This window comes from Petromyzon marinus, chromosome 76 (assembly GCF_048934315.1).
Source record: "Petromyzon marinus isolate PM22_M1 ecotype Great Lakes invasive population chromosome 76, UKy_Petmar_22M1.pri1.0, whole genome shotgun sequence".
Taxonomy (NCBI): domain Eukaryota; kingdom Metazoa; phylum Chordata; class Hyperoartia; order Petromyzontiformes; family Petromyzontidae; genus Petromyzon; species Petromyzon marinus.
This window is the reverse complement of record NC_133742.1, coordinates 5,074,482-5,098,357: the sequence shown is the minus strand read 5'-3', so window position 1 is coordinate 5,098,357 and position 23,876 is coordinate 5,074,482. Positions and strand designations below refer to the sequence as shown.

Sequence of the window (23,876 nt, the reverse complement as noted above, 5' to 3'; positions counted from 1 at the left end):
ACTATCACTAACTACCTACACAACTATCACTCACTACCTACAACTATCACTCACTACCTACACAACTATCACTCACTACCTACACAACTATCACTCACTACCTACACAATTATCACTCACTACCTACAACTATCACTCACTAACTACAACTATCACTCACTACCTACAACTATCACTCACTACCTACACAACTATCACTCACTACCTACAACTATCACTCACTATCTACACAACTATCACTCACTACCTACACAACTATCACTCACTACCTACACAACTATCACTCACTACCTACACAACTATCACTAACTACCTACACAACTATCACTCACTACCTACACAACTATCACTCACTACCTACACAACTATCACTCACTACCTACAACTATCACTCACTATCTACACAACTATCACTCACTACCTACAACTATCACTCACTACCTACACAACTATCACTCACTACCTACACAACTATCACTCACTACCTACACAACTATCACTCACTACCTACACAACTATCACTCACTACCTACAACTATCACTCACTACCTACACAACTATCACTCACTACCTACACAACTATCACTCACTACCTACACAACTATCACTCACTACCTACAACTATCACTCACTACCTACAACTATCACTCACTACCTACACAACTATCACTCACTACCTACACAACTATCACTCACTACCTACAACTATCACTACCTACACAACTATCGCTCACTACCTACACAACTATCACTCACTACCGACATAACAATCACTCACTACCTACACAACTATCACTCACTACCTACAACTATCACTCACTACCTACACAACTATCACTCACTACCTACACAACTATCACTCACTACCTAAAACTATCACTCACTACCTACACAACTATCACTCACTACCTACACAACTATCACTCACTACCTACACAACTATCACTCACTACCTACAACTATCACTCACTACCTACACAACTAACACTCACTACCTACAACTATCACTCACTACCGACATAACTATCACTCACTACCTACAAAACTTTCACTCACTACCTACAACTATCACTCACTACCTACACAACTATCACTCACTACCTACACAACTATCACTCACTACCTACAACTATCACTACCTACACAACTATCGCTCACTACCTACACAACTATCACTCACTACCTACAACTATCACTCACTACCTACACAATTATCACTCACTACCTTCAACTATCACTCACTACCTACACAACTATCACTAACTACCTACACAACTATCACTCACTACCGACATAACTATCACTCACTACCTACACAACTATCACTCACTACCTACAACTATCACTCACTACCTACACAACTATCACTCACTACCTACACAACTATCACTCACTACCTACACAACTATCACTCACTACCGACATAACTATCACTCACTACCTACAAAACTTTCACTCACTACCTACAACTATCACTCACTACCTACACAATTATCACTCACTACCTACACAACTATCACTCACTACCTACACAACTATCACTCACTACCTACACAACTATCACTCACTACCGACATAACTATCACTCACTACCTACAAAACTTTCACTCACTACCTACAACTATCACTCACTACCTACACAATTATCACTCACTACCTACACAACTATCACTCACTACCTACACAACTATCACTAACTACCTACACAACTATCAATCACTACCGACATGACTATCACTCACTACCTACACAACTATCACTCACTACCTACACAACTATCACTCACTACCTACACAACTATCACTCACTACCTACACAACTATCACTCATTACCTACACAACTATAACTCACTACCTACACAACTATCACTCACTACCTACAACTATCACTCATTACATACACAACTATCACTCACTACCTACACAACTATCACTCACTACCTACACAACTATCAATCACTACCTGCAACTATCACTCACTACCTACACAACTATCACTAACTACCTACACAACTATCACTCACTACCTACAACTATCACTCACTACCTACACAACTATCACTCACTACCGACATAACTATCACTCACTACCTACAACTATCACTCATTACATACACAACTATCACTCACTACCTACACAACTATCACTCACTACCTACACAACTATCACTCACTACCTACAACTATCACTCACTACCTACACAACTATCACTAACTACCTACACAACTATCACTCACTACCTACAACTATCACTCACTACCTACACAACTATCACTCACTACCGACATAACTATCACTCACTACCTACACAACTATCACTCACTACCTACACAACTATCACTCACTACCTACACAACTATCACTCACTACCTACACAACTATCACTAACTACCTACACAACTATCACTCACTACCTACACAACTATCACTCACTACCTACAACTATCACTCACTACCTACACAACTATCACTAACTACCTACACAACTATCACTAACTACCTACACAACTATCACTCACTACCTACACAACTATCACTCACTACCTACATAACTATCACTCACTACCTACACAACTATCACTAACTACCTACACAACTATCACTCACTACCTACACAACTATCACTCACTACCTACACAACTATCACTAACTACCTACACAACTATCACTCACTACCTACAACTATCACTCACTACCTACAACTATCACTCACTACCTACACAACTATCACTCACTAACTACACACCTATCACTCACTACCTACACAACTATCACTCACTACCTACACAACTATCACTCACTACCTACACAACTATCACTCACTACCTACACAACTATCACTCACTACCTACACAACTATCACTCACTACCTACAACTATCACTCACTACCTACACAACTATCACTAACTACCTACACAACTATCACTCACTACCTACAACTATCACTCACTACCTACACAACTATCACTCACTACCGACATAACTATCACTCACTACCTACACAACTATCACTCACTACCTACACAACTATCACTCACTACCTACACAACTATCACTAACTACCTACACAACTATCACTCACTACCTACACAACTATCACTCACTACCTACAACTATCACTCACTACCTACACAATTATCACTAACTACCTACACAACTATCACTAACTACCTACACAACTATCACTCACTACCTACACAACTATCACTCACTACCTACAACTATCATTCACTACCTACACAACTATCACTCACTACCTACAACTATCACTCACTACCTACACAACTATCACTCACTACCTACACAACTATCACTCACTATCTACACAACTATCACTCACTACCTACAACTATCACTCACTACCTACACAACTATCACTCACTACCTACACAACTATCACTCACTACCTACACAACAATCACTCACTACCTACACAACATTCACTAATTACCTACACAACTATCACTCACTACCTATAACTATCACTCACTACCTATAACTATCACTCACTACCTACACAACTATCACTGACTACCTACACTACTATCACTCACTACCTATAACTATCACTCACTACCTACTCAACTATCACTCACTACCTACACAACTATCACTCACTACCTACACAACTATCACTCACTACCTATAACTATCACTCACTACCTACACAACTATCACTCACTACCTACAACTATCATTCACTACCTACACAACTATCACTAACTACCTACACAACTATCACTCACTACCTACAACTATCACTCACTACCTACACAACTATCACTCACTACCTACACAACTATCACTCACTACCTACACAACTATCACTCACTACCTACACAACTATCACTCACTACCTACACAACTATCACTCACTACCTACACAACTATCACTCACTACTTACACAACTATCACTCACTACCTACACAACTACCACTCACTACCTACACAACTATCACTCACTACCTACACAACTATCACTCATTACCTACAACTATCACTCACTACCTACACAACTATCACTCACTACCTACAACTATCACTCACTACCTACACAACTATCACTCATTACCTACAACTATCACTCACTACCTACACAACTATCACTCACTACCTACAACTATCACTCACTACCTACAACTATCACTCACTACCTACAACTATCACTCACTACCTACACAACTATCACTCACTAGCTACACAACTATCACTCACTACCTACAACTATCACTCACTACCTACACAACTTTCACTCACTACCTACAACTATCACTCACTACCTACACAACTATCACTCACTATCTACACAACTATCACTCACTACCTACACAACTATCACTCACTACCTAAAACTATCACTCACTACCTACACAACTATCACTCACTACCTACACAACTATCACTCACTACCTACACAACTATCACTCACTACCTACAACTATCACTCACTACCTACACAACTATCACTCACTACCTACAACTATCACTCACTACCTACAACTATCACTCACTACCTACACAATTATCACTCACTACCTTCAACTATCACTCACTACCTACACAACTATCACTAACTACCTACACAACTATCACTCACTACCGACATAACTATCACTCACTACCTACACAACTATCACTCACTACCTACACAACTATCACTCACTACCTACAACTATCACTCACTACCTACACAACTATCACTCACTACCTACAACTATCACTCACTACCTACAACTATCACTCACTACCTACACAATTATCACTCACTACCTTCAACTATCACTCACTACCTACACAACTATCACTAACTACCTACACAACTATCACTCACTACCGACATAACTATCACTCACTACCTACACAACTATCACTCACTACCTACACAACTATCACTCACTACCTACAACTATCACTCACTACCTACACAACTATCACTCACTACCTACACAACTATCACTCACTACCTACATAACTATCACTCACTACCGACATAACTATCACTCACTACCTACAAAACTTTCACTCACTACCTACAACTATCACTCACTACCTACACAATTATCACTCACTACCTACACAACTATCACTCACTACCTACACAACTATCACTCACTACCTACACAACTATCACTCACTACCGACATAACTATCACTCACTACCTACAAAACTTTCACTCACTACCTACAACTATCACTCACTACCTACACAATTATCACTCACTACCTACACAACTATCACTCACTACCTACACAACTATCACTAACTACCTACACAACTATCAATCACTACCGACATGACTATCACTCACTACCTACACAACTATCACTCATTACCTACATAACTATCACTCACTACCTACACAACTATCACTCACTACCTACAACTATCACTCACTACCTACAACTATCACTCACTACCTACACAACTATCATTCACTACCTACACAACTATCACTCACTACCTACAAAACTATCACTCACTACCTACACAACTATCACTCACTACCTACACAACTATCACTCACTACCTAAAACTATCACTCACTACCTACACAACTATCACTCACTACCTACACAACTATCACTCACTACCTACAACTATCACTCACTACCTACACAACTATCACTCACTACCTACAACTATCACTCACTACCTACAACTATCACTCACTACCTACACAATTATCACTCACTACCTTCAACTATCACTCACTACCTACACAACTATCACTAACTACCTACACAACTATCACTCACTACCGACATAACTATCACTCACTACCTACACAACTATCACTCACTACCTACACAACTATCACTCACTACCTACAACTATCACTCACTACCTACACAACTATCACTCACTACCTACACAACTATCACTCACTACCTACACAACTATCACTCACTACCGACATAACTATCACTCACTACCTACAAAACTTTCACTCACTACCTACAACTATCACTCACTACCTACACAATTATCACTCACTACCTACACAACTATCACTCACTACCTACACAACTATCACTCACTACCTACACAACTATCACTCACTACCGACATAACTATCACTCACTACCTACAAAACTTTCACTCACTACCTACAACTATCACTCACTACCTACACAATTATCACTCACTACCTACACAACTATCACTCACTACCTACACAACTATCACTAACTACCTACACAACTATCAATCACTACCGACATGACTATCACTCACTACCTACACAACTATCACTCACTACCTACACAACTATCACTCACTACCTACACAACTATCACTCACTACCTACACAACTATCACTCATTACCTACACAACTATAACTCACTACCTACACAACTATCACTCACTACCTACAACTATCACTCATTACATACACAACTATCACTCACTACCTACACAACTATCACTCACTACCTACACAACTATCAATCACTACCTGCAACTATCACTCACTACCTACACAACTATCACTCACTACCTACACTACTATCACTCACTACCTACACAACTATCACTCACTACCTACACAACTATCACTCTACCTACAACCACCACCACCACCCACCACCACCACCCACCACCCACCACCACCACCCACCACCTACCACCACTACTACCACCACAACCACCACTACCAACAATAATAACAACCGCCATTCGCCACTAAGTGGCGGTGACATCACCACAATGCTTGTGCCAGGCCAGGTGCACCTTGAGGCCACGTGAAGTGTCGACCGCCCGCTGGTAGGAGGTCACGAGGCAGACCCAGCAGGTGCCACGGGTCGACTGACTGAGATGACTGGCTGATGCACCACCTGTGCCCCCTACTATGCCAACCTGCTGTGTTTTAGCCACCCGACGCTCCGCTCGTTGTTGTGAGCGTCGCTCCTCCGCCTTCCGTTGTTGTTGGAGGGCGACTGCCTCCAACTGCCCAGTAGTGTCCTTCACGAGCCTCCTCCACAGAGGCCTATCTTGACACCGCTGGTACCAGTCATCGGCAAGTCCACTCAGCTCCACGTCCTCCTATACCACGTCACTCCATCTCTTCTCTAGCCCGTGCCGCGCCCGCTTAGCCCCCTCGATCCGGCCGAACAAAAGCTGTTTCGGCATGCGGTGGCTGGGCATGCGGGCTACATGACCCAGCCAACGCAGCCTTGCCCGCCGGAGGAGCTCACCTATGGGACTTTGTCCAGATCTTTCAAGGATTTGTGAGCTCCTCACACAATCCAGCCTGCTGGTCAAACCCAGGATGGATCGTAGGCAGGCCAGCCTAAACGTTTCTAAACGGCGACGATGCTCCATTAGGGGGGGTCCACGTTTCGCAAGTGTAGGGAAGGGAGGGAATGACCGTGGCCGAGAAGACCTGAAGCTTCCTGCGGGGTGACAGACCAGGTAGCTTCCACACAGCGTTACACAACCGATGAAAAGATATTGCCGCTCGACTGATTCGGAGTGAGACCTCTGCTGTTAAACTGGAGCCGGTCACGAGCACACTGCCCAGGTATAGGGAAACTCTTCACTCTCTCCACAACTGCCCCATCGGCGATTTTTTAGTTGTTGGGGTGGAGGGTCCGATGGTCCAAAATACCCAGGCTGGTGCTTAGTTATGGTGGGGGTGACTTCTTCTAATATTTGAGGCACTGCAGCCTCAGCAGGGTCATTCCCACTTTGTGCCACGTTGTTCTCTTTGCTGAGGGATTATCCCTCCCCCAGGACCTCACGGAAATGCTCAGCAAATCTGCAAACCTGTTCCTGGTGGTCGGAGATTGCAACAACGTTTTTCCCCCTAATGATAGTAATAGGTGTGGTGCTGCAGGTTACTTTTTTGATGGAGTTAAATAGAGATTTGCGATCGCGGGCCACTGAGGCAGACTCCATCTCCTCAGCAACCCGCGACCACCACCCATCCTTGCAGCGCCTCACGGCTCTCCGAACCTCCGAGCGAAGGCTGCAGTAAGCCTCCTCATTCTCTGACGTGGGGTTCTGTAGACGATTAGAGTGGGCCTGTCGCTTTTTCTCAACCATCCTGAACACCTCCTTTGGCTGCCAGGGTCTCTGGGGAGGTCTGTATCGCTACCCAAAGCAGCCATTGCAGCTGCATGAGTCAAAGTCCTAAACCTCGCCCATTTACCCTCGACATCAGGAGTAGTGGGGGACGATGCCAACCCCAGCCGCAAGCGATGATTAAATTCTCGCTTGCAACTTTCATCAGCTAACTGAGACCAGGCCACCTTAGGTTGGAATAGAGTCCTGGGTATACACCCACCACCAGAGTGAAAGAATGGCAGGCGCATCTTACAGATGACTAGTCGATGGTCAGAGAGCAGATCAGCTCCACGGTAGGTCCTGGTGTCAAGGACATGGGCTCGCATCCGCTAGTCCATCACTATGTAGTCCAGCAGATGTTCTTGCTTGGACCCGGAATGCATCCATGATGTTGTGTGGATGCGCCGATGCCGGAACAGTGTGTTTGTAATTACAAGCACGTGGGCTGCACAAAAATCTAACAGCCTCCTACCGTTGTCATTGTGCTGATCTGGCCCATGCCCTCCAATCACTCCAGGCCAGGTGCCAGCATCATGACCAACTCGGGCATTGAGGTCACCCAACAAGATGACTCTATCCCGAGGGGCCACTTTAGCCAGCACCTGTAACAGGAGGTCATAGAAGGCATCTGACTCATCAGCTTTGCCTGCATCCCTCCACGGATGTTCGTCTTCGGTGGGGGCATAAGTAACCACGACCACCAATCCTCGCCTCCGATTGATGGGAAGGCGAGCCCAAAGTAGCCTGGGGCTTACAGCTTCCCACACCTCACCACCACGCTCCCACGCCCCCTTCATTCTTTTGTTCAAAAGAAGAGCCACACCCTGTTGTTTGGCAGTCTCCTGTCCCGAGTAGAGGACTGTCCACCCCTCATGGTAGCAGGAGCCAGAATCGGTCCACCGGACCTCCTGAATGCCACAGAGATCCAGGCGGTACTGGTCCAGCTCCCGACAGAGGAGTGGCAGCCTCTCCTCTGCAAGTGAGCGTTCGAACATTCCACGTGGCCACACGAAGTGGCTTTTCGTTGTTTCTGGAGAAGCCCCGAGGGCAGAGATTCAATCTCCTGGCTCCACCAATTGAGGTTTGGCCAGGAGAAGTCATAGATGCCTGTCCCCCTGGGGCCTCCGGCACAAGCTTATTTGTTTCATATTTAAGTTTAAGTCGTAGTTTCGTGGTAATTTTTTGAAGGTGGAGGGGTTACCAGCCCCTCGCACCCGTCCAGAGCCCCCGTTTAGCCCCTGTGGTGGTCACAGACGCCATGAGGGGAGAGGCCAATCGGAATTGGACCTCCCCCCACAGCACTGTCCACGACAGGGTTGCCCGTCCGGCACCGCGAGGAGGTAGGGGGTTGTTTTGCCGGACTCGTCCACACTCACACTCTGACACACACACACCACCACCACCGCCACCACCACCCACACGAGTGGTGTCGGCGTGGCGAGGCCAGGACTACCACTACCACCACCAGCATCACCACTACCACCAGTACCACCACCACCACCACCCACACGAGTAGTATCGGCGTGGCGAGGCCAGGACTACCACCACCACCATCACCACTACCACCACCACCACCGTCACCACCACCCACCACCACCACCCACACGAGTGGTATCGGCGTGGCGAGGCCAGGACTACCGGGTGACCCTCACGCTGTGGCAGCGCTGGAACGACGACCGCCTGCGCTACAGCAGCCGCGACTTCAACGCCACCGACCTGGACGAGTCCAACGCGGCCTTCATGTGGAAGCCCGACCTCTACTTTGGCAACGAGGAGAGCGCCACGGTGCACACCGTCACCACGCCCAACAGCATGCTGCGGATACACGACAACGGGGACGTCCTCTACTCCATGAGGTCTCACACAGCTACACGCTCAGCTACCCATTCACTCACTCAGCTACACACTCAGCTACCCACTCACACCGTCACCACGCCCAACAGCATGCTGCGGATACACGACAACGGGGACGTCCTCTACTCCATGAGGTCTCGCCGCTCAGCTACTCACTTACTCAGCTACTCACTCAGCTACACACTCACTCAGCTACTCACTCACTCAGCTACTCACTCAGCTACACACTCACTCAGCTACTCACTCACTCAGCTACACACTCAGCTACTCACTCAGCTACTCACTCAGCTACACACTCACTTACTCAGCTACACACTCAGCTACACACTCACACACTCACTCAGCTACACACGCACACCGTCACCACGCCCAACAGCATGCTGCGGATACACGACAACGCGGACGTCCTCTACTCCATGAGGTCTCGCCGCTCAGCTACTCACTTACTCAGCTACACACTCAGCTACACACTCACTCAGCTACACACTCAGCTACACACTCACTCAGCTACTCACTCACTTACTCAGCTACACACTCACTCACTCAGCTACTCACACAGCTACTCACCCACCCAGCTACTCACCCACCCAGCTACTCACTCACCCAGCTACCCACTCACTCAGCTACCCACTCACCCAGCTACCCACTCACTTAGCTACCCACTCACCCAGCTACCCACTCACCCAGCTACCCACTCACCAGGCTACTCACTCACCCAGCTACCCACTCACCCAGCTACCCACTCACCCAGCTACCCACTCACCCAGCTACCCACTCACTTAGCTACCCACTCACCCAGCTACCCACTCACTCACCCAGCTACCCACTCACCCAGCTACCCACTCACCCAGCTATCCCACCCACCCAGCCACCCCGATCACTCAGCTACAGTCGCAAACGCTGCGCCGAAGCTCTGCCGCTAACGGCCTTCATCCGCGGCGCCAAATGAGCCCCTGCGCTGCAAGTGGGGAAACCGTTGAGGCGAAGCGAGAGCCCAGCCGCGTCACTGGCCGGTCCCCCCAGATGTTCACGCGCCCCGTCACGTGGGGGACGGAGATTAGCCAGCCGTCGCGACGAGGGGCGGGGGTGGGGGGTGGGGGGGGGGGGTGGGGGGTGGGGGGTGGGGGGTGGGTGGTGGGGGTGGGGGGGAGCAGTGAGGGGAGCCGGTCTGGACGGAGAGGCTCCCGGTGGTTTTCGACAATCCCAGGGTCGCGTGAAGTCATTCTGCCTCGGCCGTTCGTGCGCCCGCCAGCCCGCCAGCCCGCCAGCCCGCCAGCCAGGCCTCGCGCGCGGTCTTTGGGAGTTTCCCGCTGCCGTCAGTGTGGAGCTGCTTCAGCCGCGACGTTTCCCACCCCCCCCCCCCAACCCCCGGGACGCGTGGCGATGATCTCCCTACGTCCGCATTTCATGCCCCCCCTGACAACAGCCGTCCCGGCCTGGCTGAGACGTAGCGTGTTCGTAACGACGCCGCTGTGTTGATCTGAGGCTACCCGCGACTGCCGGGAATCCGCGCTGCTGGTGTTCCTTTCGTGGTACATCAAAGCGCTCGCACGTCAAAAACAAAAGGAAAGGCAGCAGTGGAAACCTTGGCATTCGCGAGCAGAGTTCGTAGCGGAAACGTGATTTTGCAATGTCGAAGCGCTCGTACATCAAGCACTCGTACGTCAAAGCGCCCGTACGTCAAAGTGCCCGTACGTCAAAGCACTCGTACGTCAAAGCGCTCGTACGTCAAAGCACTCGTACGTCAAAGCACTCGTACGTCAAAGCGCCCGTACATCAAAGCGCTCGTACGTCAAAACACTCGTACATCAAAGCGCTCGCACATCAAAGCGCTCGCACATCAAAGCACTCGTACGTCAATGCGCTCATACATCAAAGCGCTCGTACGTCAAAGCACTCGTACATCAAAGCACTCGCACATCAAAGCACTCGCACATCAAAGCACTCGTACGTCAAAGCGCTCGTACGTCAAAGCGCTCGTACGTCAAATCACTCGTACGTCAAATCACTCGTACGTCAAAACACTCGTACATCAATGCGCTCGCACATCAAAGCGCTCGCACATCAAAGCGCTCGTACGTCAAAGCACTCGTACATCAAAGCGCTCATACATCAAAGCACTCGTACATCAAAGCACTCGTACGTCAAAGCGCTCGTACGTCAAAGCGCTCGTACGTCAAAGCGCTCGTACGTCAAATCACTCGTACGTCAAATCACTCGTACATCAAAGCGCTCGCACATCAAAGCGCTCGCACATCAAAGCACTCGTACGTCAAAGCCCTCGTACGTCAAAGCACTCGCACATCAAAGCACTCGTACGTCAAAGCACTCGTACGTCAATGCGCTCATACATCAAAGCACTCGTACGTCAAAGCACTCGTACATCAAAGCGCTCGTACGTCAAAGCACTCGTACGTCAAAGCACTCGTACGTCAAAGCACTCGTACGTCAAAGCACTCGTACGTCAAATCACTCGTACATCAAAGCGCCCGTACATCAAAGCGCTCGTACGTCAAAGCGCTCGTACGTCAAAGCGCTCGTACATCAAAGCGTTCGTACGTCAAAACACTCATACATCAAAGCGCTCGTAGATCAAAGCACTCGCACATCAAAGCACTCGTACGTCAAAGCCCTCGTACGTCAAAGCGCTCGTACGTCAAAGCGCTCGTACGTCAAAACACTCGTACGTCAAAGCGCTCGCACATCAAAGCGCTCGCCGATCAAAGCACTCGTACGTCAAAGCGCTCGTACGTCAAAGCGCTCGTACGTCAAATCACTCGTACGTCAAAACACTCGTACATCAAAGCGCTCGCACATCAAAGCACTCGTACGTCAAAGCACTCGTACGTAAAAGCGCTCGTACATCAAAGCACTCGTACGTCAATGCGCTCATACATCAAAGCACTCGTACGTCAAAGCACTCGTACGTAAAAGCGCTCGTATCAGTTGTGGTCAAGTGACGCTCGGCAGTACAAAGCGTGTCTCCACGTGCCGCTGCTCGTACCGCCAAGACCCTCGCTCGTTCATCAAGTCGATATTTACACACGTGTATATATATATATAATGTTCAGCTCATCTTGCGAAACTCTCGCAGACCAAGGTTTCACTGCGAACGACAACGTTTCGGGCGCGCCCCAAGCGTCAGTCACCAGGCAACGTATTGGCTCGGTGCGGGGGCTGCAGGCCGGTGTCAGTGTCAGTTTCACTTTCAGTTTATTTTGGGTATAGCCCCCTGTGTGTGTGAGCCATCCGGCTCTTGAATCCGGGTGCACGCAGAAAAATCCATGGGGAAAAAAAATAAAAAATAAAACAGCAAAAATATTCCTTAAAAAAAAAAGCACCGTTACACCACCAGCGCCGCTTGCAAATAACCCCAGCGGGATTGCAAAGTCAAACAACAACAACAACAGCAACAGCAACAACCACAACAACAACTACCACAAGACAACTTAAGATCAAGGCCATCAGTCGAACTCCGTACCGCAACAAAAACAAACGTGTCCGAACCAAAAAAAACGTTTTCCAAATCACTCAAAAAAACAAAGCCATAATCGCAACGTAACACTGATCACGGAGGGGGCAACTGTGACCGAATTTCGATTTATAAAGCTTTCGTGACTTGCAAGGATTCATCGTCTTTGGTTCTTTCGGTAAAAGTCATCACCACCACGTAGAGTGAGAACAAAATAATAAATCGATAAAATAAAACCACGCGATAATATTCTCACGACGTTTTTTTTTTTTCACGACGTTTCGGTGTGCTCCGGCCGAGACGTCGTGAGAACATTATTGCGTCATTTCGTTTTATCGATTCACTATTTTGGCTCTCATTCCACGTGACTTTACCGAAAGAACCAAAGAAGATGTGACCGAATTTTGACAATAAACTCACGTGAATATAACACGTGTCACGCGGGCGGGGGCGGGGGCGGGGTCACGCGGTTGGGGGGGGGGGTTCGGCCCTTCACCGAAGGATCTGGAAGGGTGAGCGGCAGCTGTCCACGCCCGAGCGGCTGTGAGCGGGACGTTGGCCAAGTTAGGGCCCGTCGGCTACCGGCCTCAGGCCTTTACGTTGGGCGCCACCCGCTGCTCTGGCCCGCAAGCGGTGCTAGCGCCCCGTAGCCCAGCGTGCGCCCCCTGGGTTTCAGCCGCTAGCGAGAGAGCGTTCACCCCCCCCCGGAACACCCCCGAGGACATCGTCTGTGCTGATGGCCTGGTACCTCTCGCTGCCGCTCGTCGCCACCGGCCCCATGAGTCCTCCCTCACGCGCCCGTAACAACGCGGAGCCGACCTTGGGGGAGCGGGGTGGGTGGGGGTATCGGGCAAATCTGCCGGCAGCGGGAAACCGTGGGACAGCCTCACGCTAGGGGCCCGATGGATGAAAACTCGCGGTGACAGGCGACCGCCCCCCCCCCAACGCGCCCCTCCCGCCCAACGCCCCTGGCGGGAGACTACGTGCGGGCGTGTGCACAGAGCACGTGTGTGTGTGCGTTCAGGGGCAGGGGCTGGGGGGGGGGTAGGCGTGTCGTCAACAACACGTGTCACCATCAGCACGTGTCACCGTCAACAAAGCGTGTCACCACCCACGTGTGTCAACACCAACGCGTGGAACCACCAACACGTGTCATCAACAACACGTGTCATCAACAACACGTGTCACCAACAACACGTGTCATTACCAACAACACGTGTCATCAACAACACGTGTCATCAACAACACGTGTCACCAACAACACGTGTCATTACCAACAACACGTGTCACCACCAACACGTGTCATCACCAACGCGTATCACCACCCACGTGTGTCAACACCAACGCGTGGAACCACCAACGCATGTCATCAACAACACGTGTCATCACCAACACGTGTCACCGTCAACAACGCGTGTCATTACCAACACGTGTGTCATCAACAACACGGGTCATCAACAACACGTGTCACCACCCACGTGTGTCAACACCAACGCGTGGAACCACCAACGCATGTCATCAACAACACGTGTCATCAACAACACGTGTCATCAACAACACGTGTCACCAACAACACGTGTCATCATCAACACGTGTCATCATCAACACGTGTCACCGTCAACAACGCGTGTCACCACCCACGTGTGTCACCACCAACGCGTGTCATCAACAACATGTGTCACCAACAACACGTGTCATCATCAACACGTGTCATCATCAACACGTGTCACCGTCAACAACGCGTGTCACCACCCACGTGTGTCATCAACAACGCGTGTCATCAACAACACGTGTCACCAACAACACGTATCACCACCCACGTGTGTCACCACCAACGCGTGTCATCACCAACACGTGTCACCACCAACGCGTGTCATCACCAACACGTGTCGTCACCAACACGTGTAACCACCAACGCGTGGAACCACCAACGCGTGGAACCACCAACACGTGTCATTACCAACACGTGTCATTACCAACACGTGTCATTACCAACACGTGTCATCAACAACACGTGTCATCACCAACACGTGTCATCACCAACGCGTGTCACCAACAACGCGTGTCACCAACAACACGTGTCACCAACAACACGTGTCATCAACAACACGTGTCATCCCCAACACGTGTCACCAACAACACGTGTCATCACCAACACGTGTCATCAACAACACGTGTCATCCCCAACACGTGTCACCAACAACACGTGTCATCACCAACACGTGTCACCAACAACACGTGTCACCAACAACACGTGTCACCAACAACACGTGTCACCAACAACGCGTGTCATCAACAACACGTGTCACCACCCCACGTGTCACCACCACCACGTGTCACCACCACCACGTGTCACCACCACCCCACGTGTCACCACCCCACGTGTCACCACCCCCACGTGTCACCACCCCACGTGTCACCACCCACACGTGTCACCACCACCCCCACGTGTCACCACCCACACGTGTCACCACCACCCCCACGTGTCACCACCCCACGTGTCACCACCCCACGTGTCACCACCCCCACGTGTCACCACCACCCCACGTGTCACCACCCCACGTGTCACCACCCCCACGTGTCACCACCACCCCCACGTGTCACCACCCCCACGTGTCACCACCCCCACGTGTCACCACCCCCACGTGTCATCATCATCACCACGTGTCACCACCCCCACGTGTCACCACCCCCACGTGTCACCATCACCCCCACGTGTCACCATCACCCCCACGTGTCACCATCACCCCCACGTGTCACCACCACCCCCACGTGTCACCACCCCCACGTGTCACCACCACCCCCACGTGTCACCACCCCCACGTGTCACCACCCCCACGTGTCACCACCCCCACGTGTCACCACCACCACGTGTCACCACCCCCACGTGTCACCACCCCCACGTGTCATCATCATCACCACGTGTCACCACCCCCACGTGTCACCACCCCCACGTGTCACCATCACCCCCACGTGTCACCACCACCCCCACGTGTCACCACCACCCCCACGTGTCACCACCCCACGTGTCACCACCCCCACGTGTCACCACCCCACGTGTCTCTCCGTCTCGTGCCTTCAGGCTGACGCTCACCCTCAGCTGCCCCATGGACCTCCGCACGTTCCCCATGGACACGCAAACCTGTCCCTTGCTCATCACCAGTGGTGAGTGTCTAGTGTAGTGTATAGTGTAGTGTATAGTGTAGTGTATAGTGTAGTGTATAGTGTATAGTAGTGTAGTACCTGTCCCTTGCTCATCACCAGCGGTGAGTGTCTAGTGTAGTGTATAGTGTAGTGTATAGTGTAGTGTATAGTGTAGTGTATAGTGTAGTGTATAGTGTAGTGTATAGTGTAGTGTATAGTGTAGTACCTGTCCCTTGCTCATCACCAGCGGTGAGTGTCTAGTGTAGTGTATAGTGTAGTGTATAGTGTAGTGTATAGTGTAGTGTATAGTGTAGTGTATAGTGTAGTGTATAGTGTAGTGTATAGTGTAGTGTATAGTGTAGTGTATAGTAGTGTAGTACCTGTCCCTTGCTCATCACCAGCGGTGAGTGTCTAGTGTGGTGTATAGTGTAGTGTATAGTGTAGTGTATAGTGTAGTGTATAGTGTAGTGTATAGTGTAGTGTATAGTGTAGTGTATAGTGTAGTATAGTGTAGTGTAGTACCTGTCCCTTGCTCATCACCAGTGGTGAGTGTCTAGTGGTGTAGTGTATAGTGTAGTGTAGTGTATATTAGTGTAGTGTATAGTGTAGTGTAGTGTATAATGTAGTGTAGTGTATAGTGTAGTGTATAGTAGTGTAGTACCTGTCCCTTGCTCATCACCAGCGGTGAGTGTCTAGTGGTGTAGTGTATAGTGTAGTGTATAGTGTAGTGTATAGTGTAGTGTATAGTGTAGTGTAGTGTATAGTGTAGTGTAGTACCTGTCCCTTGCTCATCACCAGCGGTGAGTGTCTAGTGGTGTAGTGTATAGTGTAGTGTATAGTGTAGTGTATAGTGTAGTGTGTAGTGTATAGTGTATAGTGTAGTGTATAGTGTAGTGTATAGTAGTGTAGTACCTGTCCCTTGCTCATCACCAGTGGTGAGTGTGTAGTGTATAGTGTAGTGTATAGTGTAGTGTATAGTGTATAGTGTAGTGTATAGTAGTGTAGTGTATAGTGTAGTGTATAGTGTAGTGTATAGTGTAGTGTATAGTGTAGTGTAGTACCTGTCCCTTGCTCATCACCAGTGGTGAGTGTCTAGTGTAGTGTATAGTGTAGTGTATAGTGTAGTGTAGTGTATAGTAGTGTAGTACCTGTCCCTTGCTCATCACCAGTGGTGAGTGTCTAGTGGTGTGTATAGTGTAGTGTATAGTGTAGTGTAGTGTATAGTGTAGTGTATAGTGTAGTGTGTAGTGTATAGTGTAGTGTATAGTAGTGAAGTACCTGTCCCTTGCTCATCACCAGCGGTGAGTGTCTAGTGTAGTGTATAGTGTAGTGTATAGTGTAGTGTATAGTAGTGTAGTGTATAGTAGTGTAGTGTATAGTGTAGTGTATAGTAGTGTAGTACCTGTCCCTTGCTCATCACCAGCGGTGAGTGTCTAGTGTAGTGTATAGTGTAATGTAGTGTATAGTGTAGTGTATAGTAGTGTAGTGTATAGTAGTGTAGTGTATAGTGTAGTGTTGTGTATAGTAGTGTAGTGTATAGTGTAGTGTATAGTGTAGTGTATAGTGTAGTGTATAGTGTAGTGTGTAGTGTAGTGTGTAGTGTAGTGTATAGTGTAGTGTATAGTGTAGTGTATAGTGTAGTGTATAGTGTAGTGTATAGTGTAGTGTATAGTGTAGTGTATAGTGTAGTGTATAGTGTAGTGTATAGTGTAGTGTATAGTGTAGTGTATAGTGTAGTGTATAGTGTAGTGTATAGTGTAGTGTATAGTGTGTAGTGTATAGTGTGTAGTGTATAGTGTGTAGTGTATAGTGTGTAGTGTATAGTGTGTAGTGTATAGTGTGTAGTGTATAGTGTGTAGTGTATAGTGTAGTGTATAGTGTAGTGTATAGTGTAGTGTATAGTGTAGTGTATAGTGTAGTGTATAGTGTAGTGTATAGTGTAGTGTATAGTGTAGTGTATAGTGTAGTGTATAGTGTAGTGTATAGTGTAGTGTATAGTGTAGTGTATAGTGTAGTGTATAGTGTAGTGTATAGTGTAGTGTATAGTGTAGTGTATAGTGTAGTGTATAGTGTAGTGTATAGTGTAGTGTATAGTGTAGTGTATAGTGTAGTGTATAGTGTAGTGTATAGTGTAGTGTATAGTGTAGTGTATAGTGTAGTGTATAGTGTAGTGTATAGTGTAGTGTATAGTGTAGTGTATAGTGTAGTGTATAGTGTAGTGTATAGTGTAGTGTATAGTGTAGTGTATAGTGTAGTGTATAGTGTAGTGTATAGTGTAGTGTATAGTGTAGTGTATAGTGTAGTGTATAGTGTAGTGTATAGTGTAGTGTATAGTGTAGTGTATAGTGTAGTGTATAGTGTAGTGTATAGTGTAGTGTATAGTGTAGTGTATAGTGTAGTGTATAGTGTAGTGTATAGTGTAGTGTATAGTGTAGTGTATAGTGTAGTGTATAGTGTAGTGTATAGTGTAGTGTATAGTGTAGTGTATAGTGTAGTGTATAGTGTAGTGTATAGTGTAGTGTATAGTGTAGTGTATAGTGTAGTGTATAGTGTAGTGTATAGTGTAGTGTATAGTGTAGTGTATAGTGTAGTGTATAGTGTAGTGTATAGTGTAGTGTATAGTGTAGTGTATAGTGTAGTGTATAGTGTAGTGTATAGTGTAGTGTATAGTGTAGTGTATAGTGTAGTGTATAGTGTAGTGTATAGTGTAGTGTAGTACCTGTCCCTTGCTCATCACCAGTGGTGAGTGTCTAGTGGTGTAGTGTATAGTGTAGTGTAGTGTATATTAGTGTAGTGTATAGTGTAGTGTAGTGTATAGTGTAGTGTAGTGTATAGTGTAGTGTATAGTAGTGTAGTACCTGTCCCTTGCTCATCACCAGCGGTGAGTGTCTAGTGTAGTGTAGTGTATAGTGTAGTGTATAGTGTAGTGTATAGTGTAGTGTATAGTGTAGTGTAGTGTATAGTAGTGTATAGTGTAGTGTATAGTGTAGTGTATAGTGTAGTGTATAGTGTAGTGTATAGTGTAGTATAGTGTAGTGTATAGTGTATAGTGTAGTGTGTAGTGTAGTGTATAGTAGTGTAGTGTATAGTGTATAGTGTAGTATAGTGTGTAGTGTAGTGTATAGTGTAGTGTATAGTGTAGTGTATAGTAGTGTATAGTGTAGTGCATAGTGTAGTGTATAGTGTAGTGTATAGTAGTGCATAGTGTAGTGCATAGTGCAGTGTATAGTGCAGTGTATAGTGTAGTGTATATTGTAGTGTATAGTGTAGTGTATAGTGTAGTGTATAGTGTAGTGTATAGTGTAGTGTATAGTGTAGTGTATAGTGTAGTGTATAGTGTAGTGTATAGTGTAGTGTGTAGTGTATAGTGGTTCTAAAGTCTCCCTCCCCCCCTCCCTCCCCTCCACAACTCCAGCGAGCTACACGGAGCGAGATATGCTTCTCCGCTGGAGGGTGGAGCAAGCCATCGTGTTGGCTGACGACCTCAGCATCCCCCACTTTGAGTTGGACCCCAACATCACCCTGGAGGACTGCGCAGAGACCTACCGCACAGGTACCACGTGGGTCCTGCACTGGTGTCACGTGGGTCCTGCACTGGTGTCACGTGGGTCCTGCGCAGGTGTCACGTGGGTCCTGCACAGGTATCACGTGGGTCCTGCGCGAGTGTCACGTGGGTACTGCACTGGTGTCACGTGCGTCCTGCACAGGTACCACGTGGGTCCTGCATAGGTGTCACGTGGGTCCTGCAGAGGCACCACGTGGGTCCTGCACAGTGTGCACGTGGGTCCTGCACAGGTGTCACGTGGGTCCTGCACAGGTGTCACGTGGGTCCTGCGCAGGTGTCACGTGGGTCCTGCACAGGTGTCACGTGGGTCCTGCACAGGTGTCACGTGGGTCCTGCGCAGGTGTCACGTGGGTCCTGCACAGGTGTCACGTGCGTCCTGCACAGGTGTCACGTGGGTCCTGCGCAGGTGTCACGTGGGTCCTGCACAGGTACCACGTGGGTCCTGCACAGGTGTCACGTGGGTCTTGCACAGGTGTCACGTGGGTCCTGCACTGGTGTCACGTGCGTCCTGCACAGGTGTCACGTGGGTCCTGCACAGGTGTCACGTGGGTCCTGCGCGGGTGTCACTTGGGTCCTGCACAGGTGTCACGTGCGTCCTGCACAGGTGTCACGTGGGTCCTGCACAGGTGTCACGTGGGTCCTGCGCGGGTGTCACGTGGGTCCTGCACAGGGGTCACGTGAGTCCTGCGCAGGCACCACGTGGATCCTGCACAGGTGTCACGTGCGTCCTGCACACGTGTCACGTGGGTCCTGCACAGGTACCACGTGGGTCCTGCACAGGTGTCACGTGGGTCTTGCACAGGTGTCACGTAGGTCCTGCACAGGTACCACGTGGGTCCTGCACAGGTGTCACGTGGGTCCTGCACAGTGCGGACGTGGGTCCTGCACAGGTGTCACGTGGGTCCTGCACAGGTGTCACGTGGGTCCTGCACAGGCACCACGTGGGTCCTGCACAGGTGTCACGTGGGTCCTGCACAGGTACCACGTGGGTCCTGCACAGGTACCACGTGGGTCCTGCACAGGTACCACGTGGGTCCTGCACAGGTGTCACGTGGGTCCTGCACAGGTACCACGTGGGTCCTGCACAGGTGTCACGTGGGTCCTGCACAGGTATCACGTGAGTTCTGCACAGGTGTCACGTGGGTCCTGAACAGGTATCCCCTACCTGACAACCGCGGTGGCCAGTAGATGTTGACTACCTCGCCTGGTACACAGGAGGTCGTGGGTTCAATCCCAGACACTGAGAGATGTTGACTACCTCGCCTGGTACACAGGAGGTCGTGGGTTCAATCCCAGACCCTGAGAGATGTTGACTACCTCGCCTGGTACACAGGAGGTCGTGGGTTCAATCCCAGACCCTGAGAGATGTTGACTACCTCGCCTGGTACACAGGAGTTCGTGGGTTCAATCCTAGACACTGAGAGATGTTGACTACCCCGCCTGGTACACAGGAGGTTGTGGGTTCAATCGTAGACACTGAGAGATGTTGACTACCTCGCCTGGTACACAGGAGGTTGTGGGTTCAATCCTAGACACTGAGAGATGTTGACTACCTCGCTTGGTATGCAGGAGGTAGTGGGTTCAATCCCAGACACTGAGAGATGTTGACTACCTCGCCTGGTACCTTGGAGGTCGTGGGTTCAACCCCAGACACTGAGAAATGTTGACTACCTCGCTTGGTATGCAGGAGGTCGTGGGTTCAATCCCAGACACTGAGAGATGTTGACTACCTCGCATGGTACCTTGGAGGTCGTGGGTTCAATACCAGACAATGAGAAATGTTGACTACATCGCCTGGTACACAGGAGGCCGTGGGTTCAATCCCAGACACTGAGAGATGTTGACTACCTCGCCTGATACGCAGGAGGTCGCGGGTTCAATCCAAGACACTGAGAGATGTTGACTACCTTGCCTGGTACGCAGGAGGTCGTTGGTTCAATCCCAGACACTGAGAGATGTCGACTACCTCGCCTGGTATGCAGGAGGTCGCGGGTTCAATCCCAGACACTGAGAGATGTTGACTACCTCGCCTGGTACACAGGAGGTCGTGGGTTCAATCCCAGACACTGAAAGATGTTGACTACCTCGCCTGGTATGCATGACGTCGTGGGTTCAATCCCAGACACTGAGAGATGTTGACTACCTAGCCTGGTTCACAGGAGGTCGTGGGTTCAATCCCAGACACTGAGAGATGTTGACCACCTCGCCTGGTACACAGGAGGTCGTGGGTTCAATCCCAGACACTGAGAGATGTTGACTACCTCCCCTGGTACACAGAAAGTCGTGGGTTCAATCCCAGACACTGAGAGATGTTGACTACCTCCCCTGGTACACAGAAAGTCGTGGGTTCAATCCCAGACCGTGAGAGATGTTGACTACCTCGCCTGGTACGCAGGAGGTCGTGGGTTCAATCCCAGACACTGAGAGATGTCGACTACCTCGCGTGGTACACAGGAGGTCGTGAGTTCAATCCCAGACCCTGAGAGATGTTGACTACCTCGCCTGGTATGCAGGAGGTCGTGGGTTCAATCCCAGACCCTGAGAGAAATCCCAGACCCTGAGAGATGTTGACTACCTCGCCTTCTACTCAGGAGTTCAATCCCAGACCCTGAGAGATGTTCACTACCTCGCCTGGTACGCAGGAGGTCGTTGGTTCAATCCCAGACACTGAGAGATGTCGACTACCTCGCCTGGTACGCAGGATGTCGCGGGTTCAATCCCAGACACTGAGAGATGTTGACTACCTCGCCTGGTATGCAGGACGTCGCGAGTTCAATCCCAGACACTGAGAGATGTTGAATACCTCGCCTGATACACAGGAGGTCGTGGGTTCAATCCCAGACACTGAGAGATGTTGACTACCTCGCCTGGTATGCAGGAGGTCGTGGGTTCAATCCCAGACACTGAGAGATGTTGACTCCCTCGCCTGATACGCAGGAGGTCGTGGGTTCAATCCCAGACACTGAGACATGTTGACTACATCGCCTGGTACACAGGAGGTCGTGGGTTCAATCTCAGACACTGAGAGATGTTGACTACCTCGCCTGGTATGCAGGACGTCGTGGGTTCAATCCCAGACACTGAGAGATGTTGACTACCTAGCCTGGTTCACAGGAGGTCGTGGGTTCAATCCCAGACACTGAGAGATGTTGACCACCTCGCCTGGTACACAGGAGGTCGTGGGTTCAATCCCAGACACTGAGAGATGTTGACTACCTCGCCTGGTACGCAGGAGGTTGCGGGATCGATCCCAGACACTGAGAGATGTTGGCTACCTCGCCTGGTACACACGAGGTTCGTGGGTTCAATCCCAGACACTGAGAGATGTTGAGGAGGTAGTGGGTTCAATCCCAGACCGTGAGAGATGTTGACTACCTCGCCTGGTACGCTGGAGGTCGTGGGTTCAATCCCAGACACTGAGAGATGTCGACTACCTCGCGTGGTACACAGGAGATCGTGAGTTCAATCCCAGACCCTGAGAGATGTTGACTACCTCGCCTGGTACGCAGGAGGTCGTGGGTTCAATCCCAGACCCTGAGAGATGTTGACTACCTCGCCTGGTACGCAGGAGGTCGTGGGTTCAATCCCAGACCCTGAGAGAAATCCCAGACCCTGAGAGATGTTAACTACCTCGCCTGGTACACAGGAGTTCGTGGGTTCAATCCAAGACACTGAGAGATGTTGACTACCTCGCCTGGTACGCAGGAGGTCGTGGGTTCAACCCAGACACTGAGAGATGTCGACTACCTCGCTGGGTACACAGGAGGTCGTG

General features: G+C 49.2%; 1 protein-coding gene across 1 annotated transcript in view; it reads left to right on the top strand.

The window, feature by feature from the left end:
- LOC116957557 (glycine receptor subunit alphaZ1-like) overlaps positions 1-23,876 on the top strand; it is a 49,361-nt gene that overhangs the window by 12,227 nt on the left and 13,258 nt on the right. The window contains exons 4-6 of the mRNA XM_076056541.1: positions 9,702-10,057; positions 16,478-16,560; positions 19,955-20,092. Of these exons, the coding sequence (XP_075912656.1) occupies positions 9,702-10,057; positions 16,478-16,560; positions 19,955-20,092 (577 nt within the window). The remainder of the gene's footprint in view (positions 1-9,701; positions 10,058-16,477; positions 16,561-19,954; positions 20,093-23,876) is intronic.